Raw genomic sequence first — 11,890 nt, 5'->3', positions numbered from 1 at the left:
TACTAATCCCTAAAATGTTCTGACATTTTACCTTAAATGACAAAAGGACTTTGTATATGTGATTAAATTAAGGACACTGTGAAGGGTAGTATATCCTGGATAATATAGGTGGACCGAATCTAAACACATTGATTTTTTAAATCAGAAATTCTTTCCCAACTGTGGACAAAATGATATGTACCTGCGTAAAAAGTGTTGGAGAGATGCGATGTTGCTGATTTGAAGATGGAGGAAGCATTTCACAAGGCAAGGAACAGGGGCAGCCTTCAGACCTGGAAAAGACAGAAAATGAATTCTTCCCTAGAGCCTGTAGAAAGGAATGCAGTCCTGTTGGCTGAAGTTTATCTTGGAGACATGTGTGTTGAACTCCTGAGAACTATAAGGTAATAAATATGTGAGGTTTTAAAGTACTAAATTTGTGCTGATTTGTTATAACAATAGGAAACTAAGACAAGAAAATGCTACAAAAAAGCAAAAACAAAAACAAAAAACAAAACTAATCTAGTGTAGGGGCATCACGCAAAATTTTGTTAAGGAGGTTATACTCAATCTTCTTTTTTAAGAGAGAATAGAAATTAGTTAGGGACATAAAGAATTGTTGCCCCGGGCAGAGAAGACAATGCAAGTGAAGGTCAGGAGGTAAGGCTTTTTTGCTAAAGTTTAAATATAGAAAGTGTGGGATAATTGCTGAAAGGTGAACCTACAGAGACAGATGGTGATGGACCATAAAGTCTACACATGATAGCCTGGCTTTTCCTAGGGCAATGGGAAATCAACAGGTGAGTGGCATGAATAGAACATTATTTCTGAAATATTCTAATATGGTACAAGCATGAAATGAGGAAAAGCCACAGATAAGCAGGAAACTGGGAAGAAATTGAAGTAAGAGCAAGTTTAGATTGTCATGGACTAAGGGCAGTTATGGTGGAAAAGAAAAACTGAGTATTCAGTATGTAAGAAAAAGAATTAACCAAGCATGATAACTGAATGAAGTTGGTTTAGGGGACAAGAAATAACCAAATACAAACCTCAGGCTCTGGATAAAGAATGTGAGTATAGAATAGGGTCATTCACTGAGGTTGGGAACACATGAGCAAATAAGTGAAAGGGAGGTAGTGAGTTTATTTTCATACATATTGTATTTGAGATCTCTTATGAATATCTAACTGGATATTTTAATAAATTATTTCAAATATGTTTTAAACACAAAAGAGATATTTGATTGGATATTTATAATTTTGAAATTATGTTATTTATATGGTCATAATATGTGACTATCAAATGAAACCAAGAAGGAGTGGATATCAAGTCCAAACAGACACCAGCTTTAAAAGGCGACTGTGGAGAAAAATCCAACACTAAAAATATTTCCAGAGGAAAGGCAACATCAGGAAAGTATCATTAGGATTGCAAGGAACATAAATCCCTGAAATCCAGCTCAAATAAAGGAGAAAGGGCACCATAGGGATCCCTTACACCATCCCAAGTCACACTTTAACGTATATCTAGATTTTTACGTTTTTAGTTAACCCGTTTTGAATTGTATAGTCTCTTATGATTAATAGGTAAATATGGATGAATAAAGTTTAACAGATGCTTAGAATGCTATTACAAACACTTTTTTACAAGTAGCAATTATTTTTCTTTTATTCTGAGGGGGTACCTCTCTGAATCTCAGTTGGTATTCCTAAGCCCAGAGAAGAAATATTTGATTTTTATGATATTATCAAACTTAGTTCTAATAATCAGATTGCAGAAAGAGGGTCCATGAATCTCCCAATGGGAGACATACAGTAGAAATTAAAACCTATTCTTATGAACAAACTGCAGATACAGGCAGCAACATAGATGAAACTCAAAAACGTTATGCTACAGAAAAGAAGGCAGACTCAAAAGGCTTCAATATTCCATTCCATTCATATGATATACTAGAAACAGCAGTGCCATAGTGACTGAAACCAGATCAGGACTTGGGACAAATGGAGTGGATCTTAATTTGGGGGTTAGTTATACAACTATATGTAAACTCATAGAACAGTATGCCTGTTATACCACACTTTGTAGATTGGACTTTAAAAGTTTTTTTAAGGTTTATTTATTTTAGAGAGAGAGAGAGAGACAGAGCACACGCAAGGTGGTGGGGGAGCAGAGAGAAAGGAAGGGAAAAATCTCAAGCAAACTCCCTGCTGAGCGCAGAGGCTTAACTCACTGAGCCACCCAAGGCTCCCTTAAAATCTGACTTTAAAAATTTGAACAAATTCTAATGAAAAAGAAATTCACTATGAAGTTCTATGAGGTGTATGTGTCTAACACAAAATTAGCCATATAATACATATCCATTCAACAAATGCATTAATCAACATATAACAAAAAAGATGGGATATTTAAAGAACTTGTGTTTTAATTATTTTTATAAATACTTCTCTTTTTTTAATGAGGGGCCTAATTTCAACATGTAAAAATTATATGACTAATAAGTAACCTTCTAAATACTTTTCTCATATATTGATCATTGCCCTGTAAAGGATATAGTTGATCTGGGTGAGTGAGAGATGAACCACAGTCAAAGATTTTAAATTAAATGCACCTTCATGGGACATATGGAAGGCTCAGTTGGTTAAGCATTCAACTCTTAATTTTAGCTTGGGTCATGATCTCAGGGCTGTGAGATCGAGCCCTGTATCGGGCTTTGCACTCAGTGCAGTATCTGCTTGAGATTCTCTCTCTCCCTCCCTCTCTTCTACCCCACCACTGCACTCTCTCTAAAATAAATAAATCTTTAAAAAATAAAATAAAATAAATGCATATTCATAGTTGTATATTATTTTTCTTATTTCCAATTTTTTTAAGATTTTGTATATTTATTTGAGGGAGAGAGAGAGACGGTACAAGCAGGGGGAGTGGCAGGCAGAGGGAGAGGGAGAAGCAGGTTCCCTGCTGAGCAAGGGGCCTGATGCAGGACTCAATCTCAGGACCCTGGGATCATGACCCAAGCTGAAGGCAAACGCCCAACTGAGCCACCCAGGCATCCCCCTATTTCCAATTTTAAGAGACCATTTACACTTAAAAATTAGAAAATATAATGTCACATTTTACCTAAACATGACAGTCCATAATACTTTTAAGTATATGTACAATAAAGTATATCATAAAATACTATTCAAATTACATAAATTTCATTTAAAGCTTAAGTTTGCCATAACTTTACAACATAAAAATCTATCATCAGGGAGCGCCTGGGTGGCTCAGTCATTAAGAGTCTGCCTTCGGCTCAGGTCATGATCCCAGGGTTCATGGATTGAGCCCTGCTTCGGGTTCCCTGCTCAGCGGGAAGCCTGCTTCTCCCTCTTCCACTCCCCCTGCTCATGCTCCCTCTCTCGCTGTGTCTCTGTCTGTCAAATAAATAAATAAAATCTTTAAAAAAATCTATCATCAATATATATAAATATCACTATTTAACTATACTATCTAGAATTTTCTCCTTGAATTGACCAGGTATTAAAAAAAAATACTTCCATGTTGATTCTTATAGTATTTATATATGTGGTTACATACACATAAGTTAACCACGATCACAGTATTTTTACTATTTAATATATGGGTTACAGTCATAGCTATTTATTATTTATTATCAGTTATAATTTACTATTTATAATTGATTATTAATAGTCCCTCAGAAACAAGTTGCTGATATTTTGGATATAAATATCTGTGTGCATTTGGAAATGATTATTTAAGAAAAGATTCTATCAAAGTCTTTATATTCCAGTGAACTTTATTTCAAGTTAATTGTTTACAACCACGGTGGTGAGGATCGAGACATATCTATTATAGAATATTTGATTTGCATTTCCCCATCCAGTAATTTGTCTCTATACTTAAATTATTTGTGTAAATTCATAATCTAATATCCTACGCCTCCCTTAATTCATGCTCATGTCTTCCTGTTTTATACTTTTATTGAGAAAGTCCCTCACCGCAGAAAGTTGTTTTAACTTACCTAAGTTAGTTGAACTAATACTCTGCTAGTCTCCAATAAGTTTATGAACTCACACTTGCTTAGCATTTACTTATACACTATAGTTTTCATTTTGCCAGTCACCCCCTACAAATTCAATTGAATGTAAGTTGTTTGAGCACAGGAGAACTTTATGTCGCCATCATTCTGTACCTTTTCTGCTGTGATAATTGATGCTTAATACATATATGATAACTAAATAAATTAATTGATTTAGTAGTTTATGAATTTTAGTTCTAAGACTAAAAGCTAGTTTTGGGGGTTTAAACTATGCTTCTTTATAAGGTTTCTTGAATATGTGATTCATATATTCACACGCATGCACTAAAGCAGAAGATCAGAGTTTACTTTACAACTTCCAATGGTTTATGGTTTGTGGATTATTTGAAGAAGATTGTTTATGGACTGCAATTAATTATGAGAAAGATATTTTGCAAAAAAACTTGTGGGGAGCTTTACTTTATGACCATTTATTAGTTAGAAAACATATTAAAGATAATTTTGCTTATTACATCATATTTATAATTTATTTCTATAACATATATTCTCTATGTAACATACTTCATAGCATAAACATTTCAGTTAAAACCTCATTTTCAAATTATTACAGTTTATTTATATAATATATATAAGATTCTTGTGCATAAAAATTGATATATATGCATATTTATATGAATACATATTTATTTCAAACTATCCCAAATCTGGTATAATATATCCCATAATATCCCAAATCAATATAACAATACAAATAAAAATTTTCTTATTGTATAATATACAATGTCAAGTCTTATACCTTTTTTCCTCCTTTCTTCTCTCACTCCCTTTCATGTATACTTCATTCATTTATTCATGTATACTTCATTCATTTATTCATGTATGTATCAAATATTTTTCATTTCTGCCTAGTAGGCACTGAACATAGACTAGTTACAATATAGACATAAATTCTTGCCCATTTTGACCTTATGATCAATATTATTTAGTTAGATATTCACACTGATACTGCATTGTGGCAATAATACCCAATTTAGTTTTGGAAGGATGGCAAGAAGAATATGAACATCTTAGTGTTAAAGTTTGAAAACAAAAGTTAAACAGACATAAATGTTGTAAATATGAAGATGAGGATTATATGTGGATATGACGTGAAGGGCTAAATTTAATAAACCTTAGCATATCAATAACTAACACTCATTTTCCAAGGCACTAACACTCATTAAATTTCCAAGGCAGGCATCTGAAAACAAAACTTGTCCTTGCTTTCTCCCTTACAACCCACTTCCAATTAAATATGTCCTGTCAGTTATACCACCATAATAAAATGTCTATGAAGTGTTTCCATCTCTAAATTTGTTTACTTAGTTGTCAGCTGCAGAAGAAACACAGAAACAAAAAGAACAAAAACAAAAATATAGTATTTTAAAACAACAACACTTATTTCTTGCTCAAAGATCTGCAGATGATTTTATATTTTTCTGGGATCTAATAGACTTAATCCAGACTATAGGTTGGATTCAGGTCTGTTCCACATAATTCTTCAGCCTAGGTTGAGAAGCTTCCTAGTACATATATTTCTCATGCTGGTGTCAACCAAGAAAAAATTCGCTGAAAATTTAAGCAAACAGATGTTTATTTGGGTAATTAGACTTACAATTTGGGAGACGCAGATTCTGGCAGAAACCAGACAAAGAAACCATGGGGGACAGAGTTAAAGATACAAAAGGTTACAAAAGTAGTTCTTATTTAGATCCTCTGTGCAAAACATGAATTGAAATTAACTAGGATTGGTTGGGTTAATATGCAAATCAGGGAGTGAGGTTTATTTAAATGAATTGACTTATTTTAAAGTGAAGAATACAGATTATTCCATTGCCATGTGAGAAGAAAGTCCACCCTGAGAGCTTTGCGGCTCACTTGAAAGTTCAAAAAGTTCATAGTTCAGCACTTGCCACGAGTCCCCAGGCTAGAGCTAGCCGCCGAACTTCGTGCAGTGGAGAAACGCTAAGGTTATTAGGTTCCTGCAAGTTATTTGGGGCCCGGTCAAGATTTCAAGCTAAACATGGTGGCGATGAGTAGCCTGAGGGTCATTCTTCGAGCCTCTCCATGCAAGTCACTGTGGAGAAGATTGCAGACGTCCAGGTTCGTGCCAGCGAGGCCCTGCAGCCTCTACACCTGCACGTACAAAAGCCAGAACCGAGCCTTGCACCCGCTCTGGGAGACCGTGGACCTGGTCCTGGGGGGCGAGCGCCAGTCGCCCATCAACATCCGGCAGAGGGACAGCGTCTATGATCCTGGTTTAAAACCGCTCACCATCTCTTACGACCCCACCACCTGCCTCCATGGCTGGAATAACGGGTACTCTTTCCTCGTGGAATTTGAAGATTCTGCAGATAAATCAGTGATCGAGGGAGGACCCCTGGAGCACTACTACCAATTGAAGCAACTCCATTTTCACTGGGGTGCCATCGGTGCCTGGGGCTCAGAGCACACCGTGGACAGTAAATGTTACCCGGCAGAGCTGCATTTGGTGCATTGGAATGCAGTCAAATTTGAAAACTTTGAGGATGCAGCATTGGAAGAACATGGTTTGGCTGTGATCGGAGTATTTTTAAAGCTAGGCAAACATCACAAAGAGCTACAGAAATTGGTGGATGCTTTGCCATCGATCAAGCATAAGGACACCCTTGTGGAATTTGGGTCATTTGATCCTTCCTGCCTAATGCCTGCCTGCCCAGATTACTGGACCTACTCCCTGACTACCCCGCCACTCTCCGAGTCTGTCACCTGGATCATTAAGAAGCAACCCGTAGAGGTTGATCATGGTTAGCTTGAACAGTTTCGGACCCTGCTTTTCACTTCAGAGGGGGAGAAAGAAAAAAGAATGGTGGACAATTTCCGCCCCCTTCAGCCCCTAATGAATCGCACTGTCCGCTCTTCCTTCCGTCAGGATTATGTCCTGAATATACAAGCGAAACCCCAGCCTTCAACTAGCCAAGTGACCCCCTAAGGTGCTCATCTCTAGGCAGTATTTTGCTTTAATAAATACTAGCTTTTTAAAAATTGCTAACTGGACTATTCTAAACACCTGCATTTAATAATAATTATAGATACGCATTTCTTGGAAAAAAAAATTTCATAGTTCTTCCAATGAAGACCAGCATAATTCCTTCTCCTTTATGGCCTCCCAAGCCTATTTAAAAAAAAAACATTCTACTAGTTAGGCTTGCTTGCTCCATTTGAAATTTCCTTTTGTAGTTGATGACAGAAATACTTGAAGGCAAGTGGAAACCAATGATTTCTCTTAAGTTATTGGCCATAAACTAATTAGCACACTATTCCTTTGCCTACATTTCACTGACCAATGCAAATCATATGTATGGCCAAACTCACTATCTACGGACAAGGGAAATATACTTTATTTGTTCTAGCGGGAGGTACTTCAAAGTCACACGGCAAAGACAGGGATGGATAATTCTCTAACACAATCACAATCTCACAGAAAAGTTCTAATATTTCCTTAACTGAATTACCCTAGTAGTTTTCTTATGTTTGGTTTTGTGGGTGTGGGTTTTTGTTTTATTTTGTTTTGTTTTGTTTTTTAGGTAGTTTACATATAGTGCAATATTGATTTCTGGACTGGAATTCAGTGATTCATCATTTACATACAATACCCAGTGCTCATCATAACAAGTGCCCTCCTTTATACCCATCACCCATCTCGCCCATGCCCCCCCACCCCGTCAACCTTCAGTTTGTTCTCTATAGTTAAGGTTCTCTTATGGCTTGTTTCCCTTTCTCCTTTTTTTCTTTTCACCCTTCCCATATGTTCAACTGTTTTCTTTCCTAATTCCACATATGAGTGAGATTGTGTGGTATTTGTCTTTCTCTGACTGACTTATTTCACTTAGCATAATACATTCTAGCTCCATTCACTTCTAGGCAAATGGCAACATAGCATTCCTTTCGATGGCTGAGTAATATTTCATAGTGTGTGTGTGTATGTGTGTGTGTGTGTGTGTGTGTGTGTGTGTGTATAACAACTATTTTTTATCCATTCATCAGTCGATTGACATTTGGGCTCTCTTCTTAGTTTGGCTATTATTGATAATGTCGCTATAAACATCAGGGTGCTTGTATCCCCTTGAATATGTATTTTTATATCCTTTGGGTAAATACATAGTAATGCAATTGCTGGATTGTAGGGTAGTTCTATTTTTAACATTTTGAGGAACCTCCATACTGTTTTCCAGAGTGGCTGCACCAGTATGCATTCCCACCAACAGTGCAAGATGGTTTCCCTTTCTCTGCAACCTCACCAATATCTGTTGTTTATTTTGTTGTTAATTTTAGCCATCCTGACAGGTGTGAGATGGTATCTCATCATTTTTTCTTTTTTTAGAGTTTTTAAAAATTTAAATGCAATATATAAATAATTAACATATAATGTATTATTGGTTTCAGAAGTAGAGGTCAGTGATTCATCAGTCTTACATAATACCCAGTGCTCATAAAATCACATGCCCTCCTTAATATCCATCACCCAGTTACCCCATCCCCCCAGCCACCTCCCCTCCAGCAATCTGGTTTGTCTCCTATGTTTAGGTGTCTCTTATGGTTTGTCTCTCTCTCTCTCTCACTTTCCCTATGATTCTGTTTTGTTTATTATGGTTTGTCTCCATCTTTCCCTCCCTTCCCCTATGATCTTGTTTTTTTTCTTAAATTCCACATATTAATGAGATCATATGATAATTGTCTTTCTCTGATTGACCTATTTCCTGTGTGTCATTCAAAGCCCTCATTTCCTTGTTGATCTTCTGCTTAGGTGATCTGTCCATTGCTGTATGTGGGGTGTTAAAATACCCTACTGTTATTATATTCTCATGGATGTGTTTTTTTTTTAATGTTGTTATTAATTGGTTTATATTATTGGCTGCTCCCAATTAGGAGCATAAATATTTACAATTGTTAGATCTTCTTGTTGAATAGACCCTTTAATTATGATATAATGCCCTTCTTCATCTCTTATTATAGTCTTTGGTTTAAAATCTAATTTGTCTGATATAAGCATTGGCATCCTAGCTTTCTTTTGATGCCCATTAGCATGATAAATTGTTTCCACCCTCTCACTTTCAATCTGCAGGTGTCTTTGGGTCTAAAATGAGTCTTTTGCAGACAGCATATTGATGGGTCTTGCTTTTTTATCCAATCTGATACCTTGTGTCTTTTGATTAGGGCATTTAGCCCATTTACATTCAGAGTAACTATTGAAACATATGAAATTAATGCCATTATATCGTCTGTAATGTGAATGTTACTCTATATTGTCTCTGTTCCTTTCTGGTCTATGTTACTTTTAGGCTCTTTCTTTGCTTGGAGGACCCCTTTCAATGTTTCTTATAGGGCTGGTTTGGTTTTCACAAATTCTTTTAGTTTTTTTTTTTTTTTGGTCCTAGAAGCTTTTTATCTCTCCTTCTATTTTCAATGACAGCCTACCTGGATATAGTATTCTTGGCTGTGTATTTTTCTCGTTTAATGCTCTGAATATATCACGCCAGTCCTTTCTGGCCTGCCAGGTCTCTGTGGATAGGTCTGCTGCCAATCTAATATTTCTACTATTGTAGGTTACAGACCTCTTGTCCTGAGCTGCTTTCAGGATTTTCTCTTTGTCTCTGAGATTAGCAAGCTTCACTATTATATGTCAGGATGTTGTCCTATTTTCATTGATTTTGAGGGGGGTTCTCTGTGCTCCTGGACTTGGATGCCTGTTTCCTTCCTCAGATTAGGGAAGTATTCCACTATTATTTGCTCCAATATACCTTATGCCCCTCTCTCTCTTTCCTCTTCTTCTGGGATCCCAATTATTCTAATATGGTTTTGTCTTACAGTATCACTTATCTCTCGAAATCTGCCCTTGTGATCCAGTAGTTGTTTATCTCTCTTTTTCTCAGCTTCTTTATTCTCCATCATTTGGTCTTCTATATCACTAATTCTCTCTTCTGTTTCATTTATCCCAGCAGTTAGGGCCTCTATTTTTATTGTATCTCATTAATAGCCATTTTTATTTCAACTTGATTAGATTTTAGTTGTTTTATTTCTCCAGAAAGGGATTCCCTAGTGTCTTCTATGCTTTTTTTCAAGCCCAGTTAGTATCTTCATAATCATTATTCTGAACTGTAGTTCCAACATCTTACTTATGTCCATACTGATTAGGTCCCTGGAAGTCAGTACTGCCTCTTGTTCTCTTTTTAAAGGTGTTTTTCCATCTTGTCATTCTGTCCAGAGACGAATAGATGAATGAGAGAACAAAATACTAAAATGGCAACAACTACCCCAGAGAAATATACACCAAACGAATCAGAAGAGACCCAAAAACAAAAAAAATTTTAAAAATTAAAAAATTAAAAAGAAATAGAGAATATAATGAAACAGGTAAACAGAATAGAGCAATACACTGGATCCTGTGTGTATTTTGGCCAGTTTGTTAGGAAAATTGTGAGGAAAGAAAAACTTATGTATGTACAAAATTAAAATTAAATAAAATGAAAGGATAGAATATAATTCTAAAAATGATAATTAAAAGACAAAACAATAGAGAAAAAAAAGGAATATAAACAATAGGTGAACACAACAGAGCAATACACTATATCCTGAGTGGATTTTGATTGGTTTGTTAGAAGAAACTACATCTCGAAATTGTAACAAAAGAAAAACTTATCTATACACAAAAATCAAATTAAATACATTGAAAGGATAAAATGTAACCGTAAAGATGAAAATTAAAAAAGCCTTTAACAACAACAAAAAGACAAAAAAAAGAGAAAAACATATCAGACAGGTGAAAGGAACAGGCCATACACTGGATGTATTTTGGTATTAGAAGAAATTGCATCCCAAAATTGTAAAAAAAGTAAAACTTCTATATGTACAAAAATAAATATAATGAAAGGATAGAATAGTTGTAAAAAAATTTAAAAAGATTAAAAAAAAGAGTTGACAGAATAAGAAATTGGTTGATAAATGAAAGAGGAAAAAAATAAATTGAAAGACTAAAGAATCATGGGGAGAAAAAAAAAACTATCATGAATTCTATATGATATATTACCCTAGCATTAGAGTTTTGCAGTTCTCAATGATCAGTAAACTTGGTTTTGTCTGGATGTTCTTGCTGATATTCTTTTTTTTTTTTAAGATTTTATTTATTTGACAGAGAGAGAGAGAGACAGCAGAGGGAGTGGGAGAGGGAGAAGCAGGCTTCCTGTGGAGCAGGGAGCCCAATGCGGGGCTCGATCCCAGGACCCTGGGATCATGACCTGAGCCAAAGACAGACGCTTAATGACTGAGCCACCCAGGTGCCCCTCTTGCTGATATTCTGGGGGAGGGGCCTGTAGCTTTGATTCTCAAATGTCTTTGCCCAAGGAGAAATTGCACTGCCCTTGCCAGGGGACCAGGCTCAGTAACCTGCTCCAGATTGCTCTATGTGGCCTTTGTCTCCTGAAGGCTTTCCACAAAGCTTTAGAGGAATGAGAATGAAAATGGTGGCCTCCCAATCTCCAGCCCCAGAGCTGAAAGCTTGGGGACCCATTCCTCAGTGCACCCTCAAGGAAAAGCAATCAATCACTCCTGTCTCCCTGGTCTCTGTCTACACTCTGCGCTCACCCAGTTGTGACTGTACATTTCTATCTCAGGTAGGTGACACTGTTTCAAGTCTCCTGTAGTAGTAATTTACCTGCAGATTCCGGCAGCATGCTCCTGTGCCAGTCCTCTTGGGGGAGAAAGGTGGGTCTCACCAGTTCTGTGATTTCTTGGGCCCTTGCTTGGAGAGCAGTCATCTGACTGTGCCGTGGTTCATGGTATGTGTGAAACAAGATA

General features: G+C 36.3%; 1 protein-coding gene across 1 annotated transcript; it reads left to right on the top strand.

The window, feature by feature from the left end:
• Positions 1-5,994: 5,994 nt before the first annotated feature.
• Positions 5,995-7,028, top strand: LOC113925369 (carbonic anhydrase 5B, mitochondrial-like). Its single transcript, XM_035726392.1, is given in 1 exon segment — positions 5,995-7,028. A coding segment is annotated over 1 exon segment (948 nt). The 5' UTR covers positions 5,995-6,080.
• Positions 7,029-11,890: the final 4,862 nt, after the last annotated feature.

This window comes from Zalophus californianus, chromosome 2 (assembly GCF_009762305.2).
Source record: "Zalophus californianus isolate mZalCal1 chromosome 2, mZalCal1.pri.v2, whole genome shotgun sequence".
NCBI classification, from domain to species: Eukaryota; Metazoa; Chordata; class Mammalia; order Carnivora; family Otariidae; genus Zalophus; species Zalophus californianus.
The sequence above is the reverse complement of the archived record's forward strand: the minus strand, read 5'-3'. Positions and strand labels throughout refer to the sequence as shown.